Source organism: Hippoglossus stenolepis, chromosome 2 (genome assembly GCF_022539355.2).
Source record: "Hippoglossus stenolepis isolate QCI-W04-F060 chromosome 2, HSTE1.2, whole genome shotgun sequence".
NCBI lineage: Eukaryota > Metazoa > Chordata > Actinopteri > Pleuronectiformes > Pleuronectidae > Hippoglossus > Hippoglossus stenolepis.
The window spans coordinates 12,653,310-12,678,004 of record NC_061484.1 but is presented as its reverse complement, the minus strand read 5'-3'; the positions used below and the strand labels follow the sequence as shown (position 1 = coordinate 12,678,004).

The following is a 24,695-nucleotide window of genomic DNA, read 5'->3' as shown; positions in this document are numbered from 1 at the left end:
GTGTCAGAGGTGATGAATGTGTCGAACCTTTAAGTGCTGCTCCAGAACAAGACTGCTGGGACGGCTGATCGCAGGCAGTGGAGCTCTAATGAGAGCAGCAGAAGACAATGAGGTTTGACCTCCTCCATCTTGCCTCTGCCGAACTCCTTCTTTATCTCGCTCCATCTCTGTTGATCAGATTTACTCCCTCTCCTTCTCGCTCTCTTTGTCTCTCACATTCTCTGATCAGGCGAAGCCATTTTCAGAAATCCCTGAAGAAATATGTTTCTGTGTCACAGGAAACAGTTGTCCCGAGCCAGACAAAAGTAATTTAGGGATTTGGATCGAGTAATTTCACCGGAGCAGGTACAAAGTAGCAGGAGCCGCTCATGATGCACCATGTGGAAGAGCCAAAATAGAGCAGAGTCAGGTTCTGACCAGATATGGTTTGTGTTCAGTAAATACATTTAGTATTTTCTGGTTTAAATGCCTGCAACAACATAGCACTGCCTTCTACTGGGCTGTTGCTATTGCATAGTGCTCCAGCTTGTATCCGGTTCATGCTATGTTATTAATTAAGCTCTTTCCTACACCCTATAATCCACTGCTGCAAAGGAGGTGATGCGTTAAAACACACAGGTAGCAGTGTCTGCTTCATCTGGAGGAATGAGGTGTGCTTAGAATACTGGAAAAGAACAAGAAAACCACCAACCCCTATAGAAACTCAAACTGCATCAACAGATACAGATGAAGGCAAAGATTTGGTCACATGCTGGGATATCACGGTTGCAATTTCGTTTTCAAAGAGTGAATTTCGGGGACCCGCACCACGATCAGCTATTCACTCCGGTATGAATCATGGAGGCACTAAATCATCGAGATTCATGACCTGTGTGGTTTGTGGGAAGGCGGTGGTGTGAGTTATGGGTCATGGTTTCATGTCAGTTATTGAGTGCTCTGACCGAGGAGGCAGGAGCTAGGAGGCATGAAGGGATAGCAGGGGGTAAGTTTGGTGGTGCGATAGCTCTGTATTTGGGGGGTTTGTATTGATTAGCATCATTAAAGTGCACATGAATATAACGTGGGCAAATGTGGGCAAACCTTAACCTTTTTTGTTCTTGTGCAATGCATGTGTAGACTAGATTAGCGTTTATAATATTGTCTGAATAGGGTTTTTTACGGTGGCTGAGACGTCTCGCACATATGCATTGATGGAATACACGCTTTTGCATTTGTGTTTTGTGCGCTTGTGTGGCTTTATTACTAGTACTAGCTTCATGCTTTTAATTACAAACAATTCATCATAGCACCATGGGTAGTAAAAGCTTGCTTGTGACAACAGAGCTGCATTTGCTGAGTCCCGAACTGAAATCTGGGCTGGTACAGTGGATTTTCTCCACAGCAATGCCTGCTTCTATGATGCATCTCACTCCAAACTGCAGCTTGTGGATATTTGCAAGTGGAGATAAAGCAAATTTATGTTCAGTAAATTCTGAATGTCTTGTTGATAATTGGCTCGGTCTTGGTTGGTGCTGCCAAATTCTTAAAAGTGTCAAATATTCCAATGCATCATTTGCAAACCACATTAATCAAATATTCATGATGCACTCAGCTATGACACCACTGAGGCCGATGTTCCCACAGCCTTTATGCAAAATTCACCTATGTGAGTGGTATGTGCAGCTGAAATCCAAACCATTGTGTCAGTGTTGACCGGAGCTCCGTCTGTGAAACCTTTTAAAGGGAAAGTTTGGATTATTACATGTGGGATAGATGAGGTACTTATACATGGTCAATTTATAACCTGTAGTAGATGTGGGTCGACCCACTTTTAGAGAGGCAGGCAGCTTGAATGTGCAGCAAGTACTGCTGAATATTTGCCACTTTGAAGAATGACCTGAAAAACAATATCAGTGCAAATTTACACTACACTTTGAATGTTTATTTTTCCATCAAACGGTTCTTTCCTTTTCTCAACCATTCAACTTCTGTATTCCTACTCATATGCGCACCTATGCTTTCTAACCTGGGTGTCTGCCACACACATAACAAACAACCTCCTTCTGTGAAAATACTGTATCTACTGTACCGTACATGTGTCAATAAAGAGGCTACTGTAGTAAATGCATTACTCTGAAACACATTTTCATGTGTTTTAGTGTAGCCTTTTTGTAGCTGTGGGCCAGTTGATATTGATTTTTATGCCGAGTGCTTCATCAAAAATGATATGAGAGTGACTATGCAGAATGCACGCACTGCACAGCAAGTGGACAAGGAGGAACAGACCCTTTTTTATTGAGACCAGAAACGAAATATATACAATTGTATGGGGGGGAAAAAATATAGCAAAAGTGTACCTAAGAGATAGAGAGGAGCAGGGGTACATTTTGCTGTCTAAATGAAAAATGAATTGAGGGATTTAAATACTGATTTAGGTTCTTGGATAAATTGTTAACATCTAGGAAGCAAATTAGGGAATTTCTGTATGTGTCGTTTCAAACTGTGCTAATGGGATCAGTTTATAATGCACACTAGAAATATGCATTAACTGCAAATGTAAGCAACAACTAAATACTTAATATTTAGCAGATTTCTTGGAGATAATGTACACACTGTAATTGCAAGGAGACAGAAATACTTGAGTGTTGTGACTTAGTCACACTAATGTGTCCAATAAGCCTGTATTATGAGCCACATTTTGGTGAATTTAAATAAAGTGTTATGAGAAAAATATGCAATTGGCAAATATTACACGCTAATGGGGTGTTACATTGTTAAATAGCTGTCTTTATTCATTTTTTTGGGAGTTGCAGCTCTGTTACAGGACAGATGAATGTGGATTTAACTCAAAAACAAGTGTTCATATGTCAAATATAATAACTGAATGAGGACACTTTAATGGCTATTTAAATAAGTGTTTGAGAGGACAGACGAGAGGTGACGTGTAGGCGGAGTGAGAAACCGTACATTACTTGCAGCGATGTTTTGCTTCGCTCCGCGATACAGCAGTTAAAACGGTAAAAACTGGAAAATAAATCAAGTCTCTGAAGATGCGCCGCATCACTAATGCAACACAAGCCACTAATGGAGTCTGCAGGATTACTCAGTGCTAAGTGAGGACTATCGAAAACCACCAATTCAGACGCTTTCATCTCATGCTGCAAGTGTTCGGCCTTGAGTCCTCGAAAGAAAGGGAGGGGCTCTGGTGTCTATCAAAAGGAGAGAGGAGCAGAAATATAAACACTTCAGTGTCTCATTGTGCAAGGACAGAGAAGGGACAATATACAATTTATTTTTTTCTTTTCATGCCGGCCAGCTCGCACAATCGTCCCCCCCTCCTCCACCACCCTGACTCCTTTTTGGTGTCAGCCGGTTCTCGAGCGCCAGTAACAGGCGCCTTCCACCACCATGAGTCTGCTGCTAGCTTGGCCGCAGACTGAAGTGCACTTAGTGACCTGGCATTTAAACCATAGATCTATTCACGTGTGTGTATAGGTCTGGATGTGTTCTATGATGATGATACATGTTCAGTGATTGTGAGGATGTGTTTGTCCTCACTGAACGTGCTTCGTGTGCATACAAAGGTGTGTGTGTGTGTGTGTGTGTGTGTGTGTGGGGGGGGTGTGGGTGTTTGTGTGTGGTCTCTGCCTCAGCTCCTGTCATGTCAGTAAGGAGGTGGCACTGTACTCTGCAATAAGAGCAGTCAGCCTGCAGGCAGGACTGGCCATCTGGACACATGATAAGGAGCCTGGCCCAGACATCAGTCACTTCTTCTCCCCAGTCCCTCATGTTATCAGATTCTGTTTCTCTTTGCTGTCTATCAGTCAACAATGATGCACTGTATTTTAACGACGTCACTCTTTCTCTCTCTTTTCCCTGTCCGTCTGTGCTTTCCGTTATTTCCAAATCTCTTTCTCTCTCTTCCCACTCTTCTCTCCATTCTCTCTCTCTCTCTCTTTTGTCTCCTGCAGTTTGCTGCTTCGTGGTCCACAAGAGGTGCCATGAATTGGTCACGTTCTGCTGCCCGGGGGCAGATAAAGGGCCCGACACAGACGTAAGTAACCAAAGCCCAGCTGTTGCCTCTGACGTGTTTGTCGTTGAGGAGGTGCCTTTCACTGAAGCGCAGATACACACTGTCACCAATACGCAGGCCTGGCTCCTTTCTGAAAACACTGGCTCCCTTCGACAGCTGTAGAGCTGCCATGTATTCTTGTTGTTTTAATGAAGTAGCAGTCTGCTGCAGAGGGGGGAGAGGAAAAGTGAAACTTACTACTTCCCCTGACGAGCATCCCTCTCCAAGCACTTAGAGCTTTCAGTTTGAATAATGTCTGCCTGGTTTGAAATGATAAAATGAAAACTGTCTTTGGAGGAGAAAAGATTCATATTGATCACGGCAAATATGTTTCATTAATAATACTATCTTAGTCTCTTTGTTTTAATAGATCTAAAGAAAGTTTTAATCTCTTTAGTCTGTTAGCATGTATGAAATAATTTTAGAAATCTCTGTCTGTCTGAGGGACGGATTTTGGGGCAGGAAGTCTTCTGTTTTCCCTTTCTAGTTTGACCAATCACGTTCGAGCAGGCTTTGGTTGCCTGCAGGTAATTTGGTGCGATTTGGACACGTGATCACCATCACCACAGCCCAAACTCAGTCTGTGACTGGGAACACTCTGACAGCGGAGCGTCATCCCTAGAAGGGTCACCAAGTTCATGGTGTAACTATAAATGATAATTCAAATGCATCCAACAGGACAGAGTTCAGACAAAAGCGGATTGGCGGAGTAATAGTCATGACCTGATATGGCACGAGGAGGCAGATGGTAAATGTAGGAGTGGCGGCCAAAACCAACACACCTACATCTATCTTGGCTCGGGCATGCCTAGTCACTGAAGTTACAGCTGTCGGGAAGCGTTTCTAGTAACTGTGTCTTTAAAATGAAAACAAGATTCGAGATAGAGTTTTAACAGGAGTCTGAATTTACTGAGCAGCATCATTTATTCATGGCTTGAAACCAAAATTGGACTTTATCAAAAATGTAGTTTGCTGTGATAAACATTAAATGTATTTAAAATGATCTTTTTAAAACCTTGACAATGAAACTCACTTTAGATGCTTAATAATTATCAGCGTCAGTACGACATGCTCACTTGGACCTCAGATTTGCCTCCTCAATGGCCACTTGTACCAACTATGTGCCATCAACTGTTTGGTAAGTGTGAAACCCCATTTACGTGCCTGCTCGCCTGCTGGGCATGCACAGCCCCTCAGCGTTACAGCAGAGCAGCCTGGCCTCTGTAACTGGAGATATGTCAGTGTGTCATTCAAGATCATCGGCCCGGACTCTTTAAATAGAGCACGACACGGATGACACGAAAGCCGTAACGGCAGAAAATAGTCTGAGCTGGACGATTCTTGATTTGAGCTGCAGCCGCTGGGGCTCAGGGCAGTGAAGGTGCACCAGGTTCGTCCTTAACAAGGCAGTTAACCTTTAGTGACCTTTGACATCTGTGCGTTGAAGTGATCCCAGTTTCCCAGTTTCCTGAAAAACACTTGATAATCAATCTACCACAATCTTCTCATTCATTCCAGCGTGTTGCATTAAAAGGTTAATGGAAAGTAAAGTTGCAGAGGTTGCACGGTGGGGCAGTGGTGAGCACTTGCTCCTTACAGCAAGAAGATTCTGGGTTTGAACCTGCTGACCGACCAAGGCCTTTCTGTGTGGAGTTTCCAAGTGCTCCCCGTGCCTGCAGATCTTTGTCCTCTTTAAAAAATGCATGAGAGTGTTTTTTACTTTCCATATCCAAACATTTACTGCTCCCTTTTAAAATCAATTTTTGTTCACATAGCAGAAATGTTGCCAGGGACAACAGCACATATTACATGGCTCTCTGTGTCCAGCGCGTGCAGTTCAGGAAGGCAATAACTCCCATGGCCAGCAAATATCCTGAAGATCTGCAGTAGCTAGGTTACCTGCATGTGACTCATGCCTATGTTTTATAACTTCCCCACTGGAAGAAACAAAACGAGATCTTCTCAGGAGCAGTCTTGACATGCCGGAACATCTTTGGGTTGATGGGAAAAGTTAACCATGAATTCATCCTCCCCACAGCTTCAGCCTCAGGGTGTTTTAAGGATAGGCTGCAGATACACTCACAGTTTGTGTGCGTTATATTTGTGGAAAGAACCATCAATTGATTTATTTAAAATTTTCAGAGGGATTGAAATAGATGTTCAGGTCACTCAAAATACTTGAAATATTACTTTTTATGAGAATTTTTTTTTGTTGAGTTTTGGTAACAAGTCTAAGTCAAAACATAATATATGATCGGAAGCAGGTACAGTCGGTGTGCGAAATTGAGGATGCAATTGAAAACTGGAACTGCACATAGTGTTAGCTGGTTTCTGCCCTTTATCTGTTTGCACATCAGCTCAATCGAACAGGACACAGAATTTGTACTCTGAGTTTAGGGGCTAAAGTCTGTTTGATAGCAGGTTCAACTGATCAGACATTTGTGTTCACACATCAGCTCCCCCGAGTAATGTCTAAACAGTTGAAGGCTAGAACTTCAGCAGTTTTTGTCGGTCACACAGCTACAGCCTCAGTCCGAGTATCTTACTGCTTTTCTACTTCTTAAACAGAGAAGACACAGAGAGAGGTTGTTTATCACTTGCAAGGTAGCACTGTTGTTGTGGATAATCACTGGAGGAGAAGGTACTCAAGCATTTTACTTCAATGAAAGTACAAATAGATTGATACAAATCTACACAAGTTAAAGTGAAAGTAAGCAAGTGCATGCTTTTAAATATCCTCTAAGTATTAAAAGTAAAGGTTTCAGAGTGTAGACTTCAAATGCAACGGTTCACTACATCACCTGCCCACTTGGATCAGTGGCTCAATTCTCCTCTCGTTATTGAATACTGTTAAAAATATATAAAACAATGAGAACATATAACAATGCTGTGTAAAAAAAAGAGTATAAAGTACAGATATTTGCTGACATATGTAGCAGAGTAAACGTGAACAGTACCCCACAAATAGTACATATAAAATAAATTTAAGTACAGTAACAAAGTTAATGTACTGAATAGATAATTGAACGTGTTTTCCACCAGTTTATTTGGAAAGAGAAAAAGCCAATCACTCACTCACTCACTGTAATAAGAAGTATTAAGATTGAAATATTTTTGTGTCTCTCCACTTTTAGAACAATTATTAAATAATCACTGTAAATTGAATTTCATGTGAAGTTGTGTCACTTCAGTAAATCATACTTAAGGTAATCATTTGTAGCAATCAGCAATAGCATCGCTTGTAAGCACTTTCCACTCTAGTATCAATTATTCTGATTAAAGCACTTAATTTAACAAATTGTTTTTGTGTGGTTGCCAGGTGTAATGTTACCGGCAGCTCGAGTAAGTTCAGTGCTTTACAGGACGAGCCCATCAATAATGCACAAGCTTCCCGCCTCACTACAGGGGCTCTGCAGATGAAACTGGGAGGTTTGTGCGAGCGTGTGGCTGCTGCATTGTTGATGTCCACTTAACAAGTGTATGACCCGGGGCAATCTGCATGTCTCTTTGCACTGATTTCTGCTCAATACGTGCATGCATGCATACAAACACACACTTAGACAGGCACCCCTCTCCCCTCGAGGGCTGTTCTGTGCACTGATAGCTGTGACAGAGCAACAGAGTTAAGCATCAGCACGTTGTCCTTTCTGTCTCCTCTGCTTGGAAACATACGAAGCTGACCTGAAGGCAGCGCTCGAACTGAAAAGATTCTCCAACGCCATTTGAAAAGCTGCACTCTAAACTGTATGCATCTCCACAACATCCACCAGCCTCTAAATCGCTCATTTATAGAGACGCAGTCACAAGGTGCATAAAATGAGACTTCAGTCAACCTGGGGGAAATCTAATTTGTAATATTAATGAGTAATGCTCTAGGCAGGAGGGATCAAATATTTAAAAGGGCAAATCACACAAGAAAGGATGGTTTACATAGACCCCAGCAGGTCTGGGGGAAAATAGGTGTTCTGATGATGAGGCTTAGGGACACACACCATCTCATTACGCGGATCCTGCTTGGGAATTGAAAACGAGATTAAACTGGAGAGAATCTAAATTACATCATCTGTGCCGCAGGCATCTTGGGTCTGTCACAGGCAATGGAGCCTTTCATGTGGGTTATTTCTTAGAGCGTCTCCTTTGAACGAGGGTGTTGGCCACCTCTTTTAAACATTCCTGATGTGGACAAAAAGTTGCCTGTCATGGTGAATACCATGTTCAGCATTCAGCCAGCGCCTGGTGCAGAGAAGAGCATCCAGGGGACATTCGCTTAAACACCTTTTTCTTAGTGGCATAGTTCCTAGGAAGAGGATTATCCTTGTAGTGATGAGACGTACCAGGTCATCTGCTAACTTGAGTTTGCACATGAATCACCACATGACTGTTGCACTTATAAACAAAGTTAAGTGGAGCTTATTGCAGATGTTTGGGATCTTGTTGCAAATGGAAGGAATGGTCAAACGTAAAAGAAATCGGCCAGCTGTTTTCTTTTTTAAACCTGTCAGACTTCCTAACACAGTGTGGCGGCCGAGACGTCTCACACCAATGCATTGACAGAAAACACAAATGCAAAAGCCACAACATAACTACAAAAGCCACACAGCGGAAGTGAGTGACTGCAGATGTTGACAATTAAACGATCGGAGTTACACAAGCTGCTTTCAGACATGCACTGAACTCCGTAGTTCCTCTGTATTTTCTCTGAAGGTGCATGTGTGGACACAAATGTCCAAGTGAGACTTTCTTAACCTGGCCTCCTTGTGTAAAGTGTGTAGAAATCCATGAGAAGTCGATGTGTGAACACAGCAGGGGATTCCCCGCTGGATTCACAGCGAGGGAGTGGGGGTTTGATGACACTTCTAACGCTAGACAGACACTAAAATGATAAAAAACTAAAACAAAACAAATATCTCCTGGTGAAAAGACGGCGCCACACACAAAGAAGACACAGACGAAGATGTCAAGAGAGTTTGTGGCGATAAGAGCAAACAACAGTGTCTGTGTGTTGTCAAGATCTACACAGCGGAGTTAATACTTCACTTCCTGCGTCGGCCTGCTGCACCCGGCTGCTCCACCTCTCGCCTGAATCATGCGGAGGATTTGTTGCTGTTGTGAATGTGTCTGTGCAGAGAACCTCCCACTGCGTTGTGCATGTGCGTAGGACAAACTGCAGGTAAACTCCGTAGCCAATTCTTCGGATTTTACCCGCAGGTCATGTCTGAAAACATCTTTACTGTGGTTAAGTGAGCTGTCATTTGTAAATAAACCCAGACAAATCTCTGGCCACTTAAAATGTGAGGCTTATCTATTTGAAGTGTTACGGTACAGATGCGTGGAGCACTGATCACCGCAGCCACTCATGACTGAGTGATGTGATTGCACCATAAGTTACCCTCCCACCCCTCACTGAGTAGAACGGCACAAAGGAAGTTTCCGCTGTGCGTGTGTGCAACTTAAAAAACTCAAGATATTCATGTACAATCCCAGTGGGATAACTGCCAGGAATAGGGCTGGAAGTGAGAGCTGCAGCCTTCACAACACGGACATGAGAGGAAACACAAGCTATACTTTCCACTGTGGAAGGCATAGAAGCTCATTTTTATACTGTAAAACATTTGGGTTGGTTTTCAGGCTCGATTTAGTTTTTGGGATAATCTGATAAATTTGACATTAAAAGAAATGCACACATTTCGTTGTCCACAATAACGATTGTTAGGTACAAGAAACGTTTTATTTTCATAGCTGTGCTATTAACGCAAACATAAAGTTATATGTATTTGCAGATTAAGACTGATCCAAATAAAAAACCAGCTGCAGTTATAATCACCCCTTGGAAGGACAACTGTTAATGCTGTGCGGCTGCATGGAGCAGCGTTCACAAACACCCAACTGCTGTGGTGTTGTGATTGGCTGGCGTTCAGAAAGCACGGCTGCTGTTTTTCAAAGCATGTATAAAAGCCAGATGAGGATATTAAAACATCAAACAGCAGTGAAAATTAGATGAATAATGAACTCGCTGGCTTCACAGGGAAAAGAGAATGGACCAATGTAGTGTGTCAAATAAAGTTTGCCTCTTCCACCGAGCTGTATTCATTGTCAAATATACGTGCATGATGTATCAGACATGTCTGTCAAGTACAAATGCCAAACTCTGTTAAAAATGTTGCAGTTAGAGAGCATGGTCGATCTCCTTCAAGTTCAATAATGTGAGCCACTTCCATCCCTACAATCTACTGGAGATCAAACAAGAAGAGCAGAGTTACGTAGAGAGGAGACATAGGAGGAGAAATAAATAATAAAAAAAGGAGATATCATTTCCAGATAATAAAGGGATGATGGACATCAAATGTGCATGATTTGATTTTAAGATGTGTTTTACTCTAATGCACTGCTGCATCCACCTCCTGTCTGGACAATCTGGATCGGTTGGAGGGTGTTTTAGTTTTGGCTCAGGGTTTTTTCTTCCTTTGTCGACAGAAATACTTCAGTCTCTGGTAACTGTCTGGGTTTGTAGTCAAGATTGGACCTTTTCTCCAATGCTGAGACAAAATTAATTTAGTGATGAATGGAAATAAGTGTTTGTGATTAGATTCCCTCACACTGTTGTTGACCATGCATTAGAATTGTTTATGTCTTGCAGTGGATTGTAAAGCTGATGAGACAGAAGCGCCTGAACTCTCTCGTGTCAGACCCTGAGTTCAGTCTCCTGAGGCGGCACATGTTTGTATAGTCAAACGTGTGTGTGTCTTTGTAGCGCCGTCACTCTCAGATAGGGGTGGAGGACGCTATTGGCACTGAAAACTTAATAAAAAAGCAACACTGAAGAAGCAGGAGTAGATATTGTTTTGTGTGCATTTTATTAAAAAAAGACAAAAAGATCCCTGGGAAATGCAACAAAACTAAATCATACTAGAGAAAGAAAAAGAACACAAATCTGCAGCCTCACCACAAGCTGCCAACTCCTCTCTCCCCCCCCTACACTACACTACTGACTAGCATTTTTGCTTTATAGCCTCACCTGCCTGGAACCTACCACCTGCGCTGGTAAGTAGAAGGTGAGCTAAACAGAAAGACAAATAAAAACCACACTCAAGGCAAGACCAAGTTTGGACCCTGGGTTACTGCTGACCTCACAATTCAACCTATCTGCACAAATACAGAAGATAAAGTCAGTAGGTTGACTAAAACGTGATCCAATGCAGCGCACTTCACCCATTCTCTGTCACCTTGAGTCTGCCCAGCCCCTCCCCTCTCAGAGACCTGGTCGTGCAATCCTGTTGTCACTCTCCCTGATCGACCTGCTGATCTGCCCCCACATACCTGAAAAAACAACAGAGCAACATCCCAAACAAACCTGATAAACTGTTGACACATACTTGCTGTAAAACAATACAACACACAACCCAAAAACGTCTAGTGAAACGGGGAGGAAGCACCCTTTTCACAGTCTTACAGAAGTGCTCTCAAAATCTACTTCACGTCCGAACTTGCGTAGATATTATAGCACAACTCCTCACACAACTATGTTGCCATTTGAACAAAATCGCTATTTCAAATTCAAACATTTGTCACTTGGAGCAGAGCGGAGCACATACAGATGAGAATGGATGTAGTTTTGAGTTCCCATGCTCTGCCAAAGGAGAAAAATAAGAAAAATAAGAACATGAGAGTTTATTATTCTGTCTGGGAAGTGTTTATATAGTTGGACTATGGAGCCTGACAGTTATTGCTCTTTCGACACAGCATGATACCATTGTGTTTGCCTTTTCTTTCAGGGAATTAACATTGTAAATACTGGCTGACGACATGTAGGAATCTAAGTGAAGGTGGTTCTGGTTGCTGTTGTTATAGGTTGAACTTGTGACTGTGTGTGTGTGTGTGTGTGTGTTTCCTTAGAGACAGAGATCAAGTTCGGATTTCCTTAACTTCACAACAGTATCTTTATATTCATCGGATTGTGAGGACACTGCTGCTAAGACACGATTCAAGTCAGCAGTTGAATCCAGTTCTAGGTTTAGTTTACGACACTCATTCAAATACTGTGGTTACAATAATAAGGTAACATTATGAACATTGTCGGGGCTTGTAAACACTGGTACACACTTCAATAATATGAGCGATCTGGTGTCAAGCCTCTCTGATTCCCACCAGTGTAAACACTAAATGGTTACTGAGCAGTAGCAGAGATAAGAGCGAGGCCAGACTGCCGTCCTTTGTCACTGTCGATCATGAACTCTGATAATGAAAACAGCAAAAACAAAGCCTCTTGCTGTATTTACACAGATTAATTGAAAAACATTAATGTCAGATAGACCCAACACGATGAGAACTGGAAGGGCACTCACCTTATTAAACCACATTTAAATTCACTAGATCTGGATTTTTATTTGGATTTGCACCGAATTGCACACACATACATATTAGTCCCCTAAATGTCTCAGATTTTTATATTATTGTCTAAGAAATCAATGAAAATGTGGAAAAATGTGAATTAAAATTCCTGGATCCGCCCCCTGATCCGGAGTCACAGGAAAATGTTATGGGTTCTTTCCTGTGCTATACCGCATCCTTCCACCAGGTTTCAGGGAAATCTTTTCAGTAGTTTTTACGTTATCTGGCTTAAAAACAAACAAACCAACCAACAACAATGGACCGGGGTGAAAACATAACCTCCTTGGTGGAGGTAACAACCTCCATGTCTCTTCCATAGATACAAGTATATGCAATAATTGTTTAATACTTGAATGAGGCAGTGAGATATACAGCCAGGTGCACAAGAGTTCCACAGCATTGGTTATTATTATATTTTGGTATCACAACATAATTCATGGTGCAGTTGAGGATGCAGTCTCTTTCCTTTTATCCCAACGTCGTCTCAAAATGTGAACTGACACATGTAATTAAGTGTTTAATGTTCAAAAGAAACTGTCGTCTGTCGCAAAGGTTATTGCTGTCATTCAAATAATGAACTCAGTGTAATGTCTATGTTTTTAATCAAGCATCCTAATTGAATATTTTCACACATTAGGATTTAGTCATGAGGCTGGCACTGGACCAGGAATTGTGGACATTGGGTGTCATCCGTCTTAGTATGGGATAAAAAGTAGAATAGTTTATTTTATACTTTTTTGTCTCAGGTTTTGGATATTTATTTTTGTTCATTATTTTTAAATTGGCCAAAAGCTGGTTTTTATTTTTAGATTCTCTTCTATAACTCATAAGAAATATGTGAAATAAACTTGGTAAACCCAATCACAAATTCAGAAAAGAACACATGTTTTCTCTACAATTCTCTTCAGAAATGTGATCTTATGTCCGGGGACTATGAGTGTTGATGTTGGACAGTCCCCTGGGCTTCCTGCTGATGGTATTCCTATGGTCTGGGATCCTAATGAACATTAACCGATCTCTAGTCTTTCCTACTAATGGTCCGTGACATGGCCGTCTAAACGGAGGTTTGATCAAGGCTTTGCTCGAAGGAGATGCAACAGAAGTGTGTGTGTGTGTGTGTGTGTGTGTGTGTGTGTGTGTGTGTGTGTGTGTGTGTGTTTGTTTTTGAGTGGGAATTGCTTAATCTATTTTCTGGAAAAGCTTTTCTGAGAAAATCCGCCCAACACACTCTAACCAAACATTTAAAAAAACATGTCCACTCCCTAAAATTTAATTATTTACATTAAGGGGATTCTGCTTTTTGTCCCCACAAGGAGGTAAAATCCCCACAATGTGACCATAAACAGCTTCTTGTATAAGATGAGTTATACCTAGACCACAGACACATGCACGCACAGAGAAAACAGAATTAACATGTGCATGCAAAATTATGCAATATACGTGCACACACTTGCATACACACACAAACAAACACATTCTATCAGTCCCTGAGCGATTTGTTTACAGACAGTATCTGGTGGCCAGTCTAGCTACCAAGCATGTGAAATATTATGACCAGTGCATGGGAGAGTTGGAAATGCTGTTGACCCTGAATCAACATGGTGTCACAGTTTCTGCCAGACGCATGTTTGTCCTGACTCCTGCCAGCTCTTTAAAAGACCTACATCACTCTCTCATATCAGGATTGAGTATTTAAGCCCCAGTGGTTCTGCAAAGTTGACCTTATTAACTACTTATTGTGTTTTCATTTTGTTTTACTACCAGTTCACAAAATATACCTGAAATTTGTACATTAACTTTAAGGCAGCCACTGAAAAAACTGTAAAAAAGAAACCTGTTGAGGTTGGTAATCCTTTAGGTTATTATCTCACCTTTGTTTAACTTCCAATCTAATAATATAGTTGGTCATGTTGTATGTATGATCTGGTCAAACAGGCGGACATGCTGTAACTGTCCTGCATGTCACTGCACACAAAAACACTTGAAATAGAAGCCTGAGAAGGTCTGAAGTCTAAACTTGACTTGGCATGTCAGAGAGTGAGGCCTGAAGCTGAACCAGCAGCAGGTCTGAAGCCCAGCACCAGAAATAGATATGATACCAGTTACAAACGTTATATCCGTCTGCTTCTCCCCATCTTCTTCTGTACAGTATCTCCAGAGACTTAGAAGCAGTCTTGTGTACTTTGTATTAGTGGTGCACCGATGTATCGGCCGTATATCGGTAGCGGCCGATATTCGCCTCGTTTACTGCCATCGGCGTATCGGTAATAAACTTGACTTTCACCGATAACATTGGCCGATGTTCATTGGTATGTTTTCTGCAGCCTGCCAATCTGGCATCCAGATTATGGTACACTGACGCCGGGTTTACACCGGGCGCTGAAGCGCCAGCGCAGCGCCAAGGAAAGCCAGGCGCCTCCCATCCACCCCCCTGTTAAACCTTTGTGCGGTTCACATGGGCTGCGATGCGCCAGCGCCCTTCACCGATGGTTTCGGCGTGCGAGCGGCGTATCGCGCCAGGAAACAGACTGAAAAATGATTTTAAACGATATAGATGACATATTTTATATGATATAAATGATCAAATATGCATCCCATACTTTGTATTCCCCTTCTGTTGTCCTGGAGTTTTAATTTTCCCAATTTTCCCAATTACATAATTAAATGTCCCCCTCTGCCCATCCACTACAGCCACACAAGCAGTCATATAGATAAAAAGAGAGGGGGGGGCGGCTAAAGGCTTGCTTGAGGGGGCGGCTAAAGGCTTGCTTGGAGAATATGTAATTTACAAGTAATAAACAAATATCGGTATCGGCTATCGGCTAGATTGTTGTTTTAAATATCGGTATCGGTATCGCCCAAGAATTTCCATATTGGTGCATCCCTACTTTGTATTATTATTTATTTAAGATAAATAACCAGTCAAGGGCCATAACAATTGCATATAGATGCAGAGTGTAGGTGAACACATCAACAAAATTACAATATAGTAAATAACTAAAAACCAGCCCCCCTTAAGAATATTTATTTAGATTCACAAAATCTGGATCATTATGCAGTTGCACAGAATTCCACCTGTTCATGGATACTAGCCCTCTACAGGTGTGGAAAACACCCTCTCTCGTAATGTTAATAGAAAACTTAAAACAGTTCCTGGATCCGCCCTCTTATCCTGATCTGCACCAAAATAGAATGAGTTATTCCCTGACTCATACCACATCCTTCCAACAAGTTCTATGTTAATCTTTCCAGTGGCTTTTGTGTGATGTTGCCAACAAACCAACAAACAAACGCTGATGAAAACACAACCTCCTCTGCTAAGGGGAACCATGACGATCTGATGATAATTGCCTGGTGTGTGTTCCAGCTGATCATTGGATATGGTGTAACAGCAAAGAGTCTGTTATTATCTGGATTGGCTTCGGGCCTTTCCTCTATTCACTCCACATTTACAGAATGATTTTGAAAGAGCAATAACTGTGATTATGCTCATTCACTAATTCACTGCTTGATGCCATTACATCTTTAAAAGGCAGCCACTGAGAAATGCAAACATAGCCAGCAGTCATTTCTGACCATAAGCTGCTGTTGTCTACACAGTGAGTATTTATGAGACAAACATATTTTCCCTCTGTCACACCTGAGCCTGACTTTGGTTTACAGAAACAAGTTTTCCCACTTTACGCTCTACACGCTTGTATTTGCCAGATTCGGTTGGAGTTGGAGGTGCACTTGATTTGGGTGGACATTACATAATAAATCTGAGAATCCTCTCCCCTCTCCCTCCGTGCACTCATTTCTTTTCACACCAGGCACGACGATATGTTTGTTGAATTCCTGGGCTCCTCTTATTTTGCAGCGCTAGAGAAGCCAAATCAATCTGTTCCTCTCGTCAATAATTCAATCCCCCAAACACACAAATACACACACGGCTGCAGACAGATCGCACAAACAAAAAACAACTTTTATTGAGTTTCTGAAATACGAACCACAGAGCTACGACCACAAAGAGCAGAGATGCACAGCGAAACCACTGCCCCTGTCAGCTGACTCATTACAGTGAAAAAAGACTCTGCCAAGACTGTGGCTATTAGATAACTTTTTGGAACACATTTATCAAGCACCTGACAGATGGCCTGCGCCTGATAAGCCAATTTATTCTGGTTTATGGTGTTTGCAGTTTGGTGTATAACCGAACTAACCACCAGGTCTTATTTCTTTTTAAATCCGACCCCTTGTTTTTATACTGTTACCGTGCTGGAGAGAAGGTGCAGTGCAGTCATCGTTCAGCCGATGTGACAGACCATGACAGACCATCTTGTCCTCGCCTGACCCAGTGCATGTCACTCCCAGCTTGTGTGTCTGGCTATGCTAATTGCATTGGAACACATCTCTGCAGCGCTCTAAGTGCCGTATGAACGGGGAGCTTAGTTTTCTCCAGCTGTGTCAAACCAAGCAGGAGGGTTTTGTTTCTTTTTTAATTCTGCCTGGCGCTTTCCTTTTGAGCAGCACAATTCAAATATTAGAAACATACTGAGAGGATGTTTGCATGTTGTGCAAAAGCAAATGTGTGTCTGTGTTTGCTCGAAAGAAGTGGGTCTGATTCACAGCAGGGGGGTTCGTGATGGCCTGCGCGCCACAGCAGGAGTTTAGGATGCTGTTATTTAGAGGTAGGGGCCACACACTGGGTGCCTTCATCAACACCTTTCTTATATATATATATTTTTTATTTTCCACATGTTTACTAATGGCACATTTCAAAGATTCCACCGATTTTTTTTACTGTGTACAGCATTTTGGGGTTTGAGCTGAGGAGAAACGTCCCAGACCTGATTCAGCTGCATGAAACTATTTGATATTCACAGATTTACATCCACGCTTTTTCTTCCGCTTATCCGGGCTCGGGTCGCCATGGTAGCCGGTCAAGTAGGACATCCCATACGTCCCTCTCCCTAGTCATGCTTCCCTCCTCTTTCTGTGGGATCTTGAGGTTTTCCCAGGCCAGATGTGGATATGTTGTCCCTCTAGCAAGTTCAGGGTCTACCCTTGGGGCCTCTTCTCGGTTGGGCGTACCTGGTAAACCACCAACAGAAGGCGCCCAGGAGGCATCCTTACTCCCAACCACCTAAACTGCTGCCCTTTGACGTGAAGAAGCAGCGGTTTTACTCTGAGCTCTCTCCTGATATCTTAACTCACAATATCTCAAAGGCTGAGCCCAACCATTCGATGGAGAAAATCATTTCAACGTAGTCGCGATCTTGATTTTTCGACAATGGTCCAGTACGACCCATTACTGCTGACGCCAAACCACTTATCCACCCCTCAGATATCAGATTCATGGATATACCGAGCAACATAAATGCAGGTTGAATTGCCACTACAGGTCACAGAGAGATTTCTCTTTGATTGAGCAGATTATTTCACACAATCATAAAACATGTTGATTTTGGATTGAAAAAAGCTTGAAGTGACAGCAACCAACCACAAAACCTCTACATGAAGGTGACACACGGGAAACTTTGCATGGTACAATGGCACTACAGCTGGAGTGCTGTTATAGATGGCGTTCATTTAAATGTCAGTGTAAACTCGACAGCGGTTAAAACTGTTATTACTCGCTCTGCTACAGCAGACAGATGTGTTAGCGGATGGCACACGGCGAGGGAAACCCCTTGTGAGCTGTGGTGACAACCTGCCCTCCCTCTCAGCACTCAGCAGCTTAGTGAAAGGGCAAGAGGAATCAGAGTTGTGATTTATATGCTAAAAATAGTAACCTCGCCGAGCCTAACACCTCACGTCTGGATAAATGATAGCTCCATTTCGTTCTCTTCAAAGCCTCCACTCACCTTAGTAACCACCGGTTTTACTCCCGTAGCTGCAGGCTGAGGAGCTTCACTAGAGAGCCAGCAGCAAAGTCTGTGTGTGTGTGTGTGTGTGTGTGTGTGTGTGTGTGTGTGTGTGTGTGTGTGTGTGTGCACGGAGAAAACACAACCAGGATTCTAATGCACCACCATGCCGCCGCGAATAATCCAAACCTGTTTACTTAAAAAGTGTTTAAGTAATTTTTTTATGGTGATATTGAAAAACCTGTTTTATATTTGGTTTATCAGTGCTTCGTCAACATATTTTGCGATGTACAAAGCAACAGTCTTTATCTGAGAGTGAGATTGCACTGTTGTGGTTTCACGTCACACTGACCCACTTCCCAATGCCAGTCATCTCTGTCAGTGGGCATATTGTCTGCAGCTGAAGCTATTGATTTAGGAAACTGTCTAACAGGAAAACACTGCATCTATCAAACATACAGATTTGAAGTATAAGAAACACACCCTGCAAGGCCTTTATGCATTTTGTTTACATGAATAGAACATGTCTGTGTGTATATATACAGGTTAACCACAAGAGACCATGACTCTATAGTACAGTAGAGCGAGGAGTGTATACCCTTCAAATGTCATCTCCCAGTGAGGGATGATGGGTAGAAGAGGGAGTATTAGGTGAGAGAATGAGCACGGGAGGGAGGAGGGAGGGAGAACTCAGGGGAGAGTCTGAAGGTGGTCAATAATTGTCTGATGCTGGATGTTAAGTGAAGGTAATTTATTAAAGAAATTGTTCACCTGCAAGCATCACTGTGAAGACGTCTTCCTCAGTGCTGCAGGGAACAGATGGGTCAAAGAGATAAGTGAGTGAAGGCTATGCCAGAGATGAAGTGATACATCTCATTTTCTCTCTCTCTCGCTCTCCCTCGCTCTCTCTCTCTCTGGCAGCAAATGTCACACCAGGTGGAACTCTTTTGACTCAGTGGGATGCGGGTGGACTGAATGAGCCTAGCAGCCCCTTTGATGATTGCTCCACTCTGGTTATTCCATATTTATTTTATGCTATGAAAAATAAATAGAGCCATCAGGGTTGTTTCCATTATGAATGGCTGCTGTTTCGCTGGCCGAAGTTGATTTGCGAGAGCTCAGCCCACTGCAACTCAAGAAAACATCCATCCATCTCCTCGCTATTCCTTTAAGGGTTGCAGGGGGATGATGGATCAAATAGCAGTTGACATTGGGCGAGAGGCGGGCTACACCCTGGACATGTCATCAGTGACAGCAGGGCTTATGCATAGAAACAAGCAACCATTCACACCTATACGGTCAAGAGTCACGACTCAGCCAAACACAAATACACACTGTAGAGAGAATCTACACATTCATTTCCCTCTTTACGTCTGCCTCTCTCGTTCAGCTGTGTTTACACGTATAAATGCTTCCTAAAAAACAAGCACCTTCCCACTTTAACCTGCAGCTATTTTGCTCTCGTCGGTACAGAGGCAACAAGCACAGTACTAGTCTGGCACACAGGACTTTTCTTTCAAGTCAAATCAAGATAAAACTATGTGGCCATCTGTTCAGAGCTGCTGCAGCATTGTGTCCAGATTATTTAAAAAACATTTTTAGCCTTTATTGCGATGTTGAAGGTCTGTTGTGAAACTTACAGTGCATGTTAATAAATGTCTGCATCTCAAGGCACAAGTTGGGTTAACAGCAAGGTTGTGGTTGTTTCTGTGTTGCAGTTCTAATGTGTGAATTCAAAACTCAACCCTGTGGCATAAAAGTTGTTGCATTTACATTTACTAGTGCATTGCCCATTCTAAACCATCCTGTTTGTTTGGCCTGTGGTGATGTTGGCTGCAGCTTTCTGTCTGAAACTGTCAAAGTGACCTGCAGTAATGGAGCCACAGCAAGTAAAGACCGGCTGCAGGACTCAGGCCCCAGAACCCTGAAGCTGCACCGCCGCTGCTGCACAAAGAGCTGTTCACCTGTTTATTTAAAAAGTTCAGTGAAGCTCGACTCAGTACGCGGAACCCAGAACTGGAGAATCAGTAGTCGTTGCCATAAACGTGGCCTTGGTCACGAACAAGGTTTTGCTGTGAGCACCAACATCTGAGTCTCAGCCGCCGCTGCAACAGATCCCCTATTTGCCTTAAGTTTATTCAAACTGAACTTATCATGTGTCCATATTGCACCAAGTTTAACACTGCACTTCATTGGGACCATAACAATACACAATAGCCAATTGTGAAGTGGATACAATGAAAAGTTCTTGAGATAAACGAGCCACAGACAGACAGAGATTTCTAAAATCATTTAGATAGAAATAGAAATATATTCAGATCAGTAGAGATACATGTATGTATATTCACTAGTTCAACAAGGTGTGGTGTGTAAAGGTGGGAATTGACGGGGCGGGGGTTGCACCTCACATCTCAGATTCCGACACGCTATCTACAATCACACACTGGGGCTGCAACATACTGACCTGTTTGGTTCTTAACAGCAGTTTAGTGGGTATCTCTGTATAAAATGGGCTTTGAACATGATCTGCCCCTGCCAGTCCCCTCGCCTCTGCCAGGTCAGAGTCACACTGCCAAGCTGTTCATTAACAGCGGCTGGTTGGCGTCCTCCTCGCTAATTAGGCTGGGTTGAAGAGTCTGGCTAATTAGTTAACACGGCTGGGCTGACCCCCCTGCGCTTCTGTTTTCATCACTATCTCCTGGTAGCCTCCAGTCATTTGATCAGCCCTCTGCCCCCTGTTTGTTTGTGATCATTGACTTCACATGTGCCTGGGATTACTATGGGATACAAATGGTAAAATACATTAAAGGATCTGAGTTAGAGGAAAATCGACTGGAAGATATCTAATAAATATAAAGAATCATCATATAAAGGAAGAATAATGGCAAATATCATTCCGTCATTGTGTGGGCAATTCGGTCTTTCTTTGTTGACTTTGAAAGTATAACAAAAAAGTGAATCTACTGTACGTGACAGTCAAACGTGAGCATATTCTCATTTTAACAGAGAAGGTGAATGATAACATTTTAGAGTAAAAATTGTGAAACAAGGGGTCGAGCTGTTGCTTTCTCAGAAGTGGGGGATTCTGCTCCGCTGCCTGAAGAAAAATTGATTTTCTTTTTCTTCCTTTCCTCACTAATTGATACACAATGGGAATCAGTGTTTACCTGTCACCTGTCATGGAAATGCACGTTTTTCTTTTGTCATAAAAGCAGTTTTTTTTTGCTTCATGTCAGTTAGAAATACTTTTGCTTCTTGTTTTTTTTTTTCAGATTCATAGAGCTCAGTGAGATCCGCTCTGTCAATTGTCTTGCCTCTCAATCCAGCTGTCACCATCCTTTATTTGTACTGACAATAAACTTTACTCGAAGAACGATAGATTCTCCTCTATTTATGCAAAAGTACTCATCATGTCAGTGCATGTGACATCTGGACAATCCCATTGGCTCCTCATTACCAGTAGCTAAAGGGCAACCTCCGTGCTACATCATCCAGTCAACATGTAACACCCCCTAGCTTTGTTTTGCCGCTACAGCCTCCCTGTGTTGAGCCCAGTGATTGAGTTCATCGTTGCTTTCGGCATTACACTCTGCTTCCCCTGCTGCTCTGTCAGGGCAGCGCCACCCAGTCTGCCTTGAATGTCCCATTAAGACCTAATTAGGCTGTAATAGAGGATAGAAGCCACAGGGGTAAACCCTTCCATCCCACTGCGCGCTGAAAAAGGATGTGTTAATGGACAACCTTGTGTTCCCAGTGATGTGTAGTCAGCTACACTCATTTACAGGTTTCACTTTCTGCACACAGCAACTCGCTCAGGTGAATCTTTAAAAGGCAACTTGCAAATCAGTCAGAGGCAAACAGTTCACACCTGTTGGGCTGTTTGTTCATATTAAGTCATTCATTTGTCAGGAGATCTTTATGACTGTAATGATTGTTGATTCATTACTAAATGAGGCAATTAGACAAGTCTGAGTTTTGTGAAATAATTTGACTGGCTCCAGGATTGACAGAGTTAGTATGTTGGTTGGTCCAACACTCAAGTCCAGACAGAAATATCCCAACATTGCCATGATATTTGGTGCAGATATTCATGTTCCCCAGAGGTAGAATATTTTACAGCAACTATGTAAATGGTTGTCGACACAGCATAAGATGGAGCTATCGATTCGGAGGGTGTCGACTTGCCCTGTTGTCGTTCTGTCCTTTTTTACTGTGAGTATTTTCCATTATCGTGGAACATTTAAGCCGCGTTTCTTCCATCAAAAGCCGATGTGACGGTTGATAAAAATACATGATTCATCTGCAGCTGAATGTGGGTCTTAGTTGCATCACTCATTCATGTAGATGGTGGGAACAAAGCGGGAGGGGAGGAGGGATAACAAGATGATAATCCTACAGGTTCAGCTGTGTGTGGGTGGACATGAGTAAGTGCAGCTGGCTCTCCCTCTCTCTCTTTCTCCACTGTCTGTCTACCTCTCTCGTTTTCTTGTCTGTCCTTGAATAACACACTGCCTGCTTGCCTGTACACGGTGTGGTCAGGGCTTTTAATTGGATGTATAGATGGATGTAATTTACCTTATCTTTGCATGAAAACATACAATTAAAACAATGTGTTTTCAAACTATTTGTCTATTGTTTTAAATAAATGTGACACATCTGATTATAATAATGACTGTATTAATATTGCACTTCTCAACACAACTTACAAAGTGCTGTACAACAAGAGAACAAATGGTAAAAATACAAAGTGCTACAATACAACAAATATGCAGAAAAAGTTTTTAGCCAGGACTTAAATAATGCATCTAATGTGTGTTTATACAGAATGTGACGTTGGATGACTCTTAAGATTGCGTCTCATTCAAGGGAATGGGAAAGTGGTCTCAGACTTTTGGGCCGTGCCGTATTTAAAGTTATCTGCAGCAGCCGAATCCCAACATGTCTTTAGTTTGAGATGAGAGCAGGTTTATCCCAAACGCGATCAGACAAAGGCAGCATTTCTCTTTGTCCCGTAAAGGTGCTGTTGGTCTCTGCAGGCTGACGCACAGATTGGAAGCCAGATCTCAGGAGCCCCTGTTGCATTAGTCCTGGGGCTGGTGTCAATCACAGTGAAATGGCAAACAGCAGCATTGATCACTGCGGCGCCGCATGGTGAGATACTGTCAGCTCTCAGCGAGATATAAGACGCGCCGCTCTCCTTTATTGATGATTTATTTCTACTGGGTCAGTTGAGCTCTTTTCATCCATTTCACATCTGAGACTTTCTCAAGATACTGGGAAAAAGATTATTTCTCCCTCTTTACTGTTTCCAGGAAGTACACAGAGAAATGTGTTCTTTCAACTAGATGCATGGAAAAAAGAAAAAGAAAGAACGGACTAGTCTGCAAAATGTTCTCATTGCATATTCACTGAAAGGGATGATTCTAAATCTGCGAGGGATTTACAGTACAGCACAGTTTGAGATTGAGCAGGAAAGCACTTTGAACAGGTCCTTGGAAAAGTGGCAGCCCTCCACTTCTCCCTGCAGCCAAGTATATTCTCCTCAAGCCGCTGTTAGAGTGGACAAAATGAATGAATGGCTGTGACAGGTACCATTCACTGTAATGTAATGTAAGTGCTGCAGTGGTATTTTAATTTATCTTTACTGCATCACTTACATTCAAATAATATCCAAACCTCATGCGTGCTGTGCATCATACTGTATGTCTGCTCTGTTTTGCATCGACAACTCTTTACAGAAAATGAAAGAGGGTGGCAACTGCTTATTCAACACATCACATAAAAGAAAATACCCTCAGGCTTGACTCAACACTTACACATATTTACTTAAGGTAGGGCTGGCACAGAGAGACATATGTTTAGTTTAACATCATATTATATTCATCTGTAAATGTGCCGGATGAAATGGACCCAGCTCATGAATTTTACATTACCATTCTGCTACTGAAAGGAATTGTTTGTTCAAATGCAGAACAGGGTGATTCCAGAGGTGGCACAGTGTGTTATTTCCAGTTAGAGTCACACTCCTGGTTCTGCTAAATCCACCGAACCAGCCCCTGAATGTGTTAACACGGGTTTGTCGTTCTCTGCTCCTCTGCCGTAGCTTGGTGGATTATTTGACCTGTCGTAAATCTGCTGTGCCCTCCTCCATCTCTGTCTGCTCTGACTGTAAATACAGATTACCCTTCACGCTGAGTTTTGCCATACTTGAGTATCCAAATGTATAAGGGGTGCTGCCTCAGTGAGTGGTGACTAGGGTAATAAAAAAGATGGGTGCTGCATTTATTAGGAAGGGGGAAAGAATCCAACTATGCAAATACCAGGCCTGTGTTTAGGAAAGACAAATGTAAATGAAGCACAATAGACGGCTTGTTTTATTAGTGCTGTCTTAGAAGGCCACATGATAATGT

The 24,695-nt window shown here is 42.4% G+C and overlaps 1 protein-coding gene across 2 annotated transcripts in view; it reads left to right on the top strand.

Annotated features, from left to right (window-relative positions):
• LOC118117698 (protein kinase C alpha type) overlaps window positions 1-24,695 on the top strand; it is a 134,796-nt gene that overhangs the window by 48,474 nt on the left and 61,627 nt on the right. For both annotated transcript variants that reach the window (XM_035170178.2, XM_035170168.2), the window contains exon 3: window positions 3,951-4,033. In XM_035170178.2, the coding sequence (XP_035026069.1) occupies window positions 3,951-4,033 (83 nt within the window). The remainder of the gene's footprint in view (window positions 1-3,950; window positions 4,034-24,695) is intronic.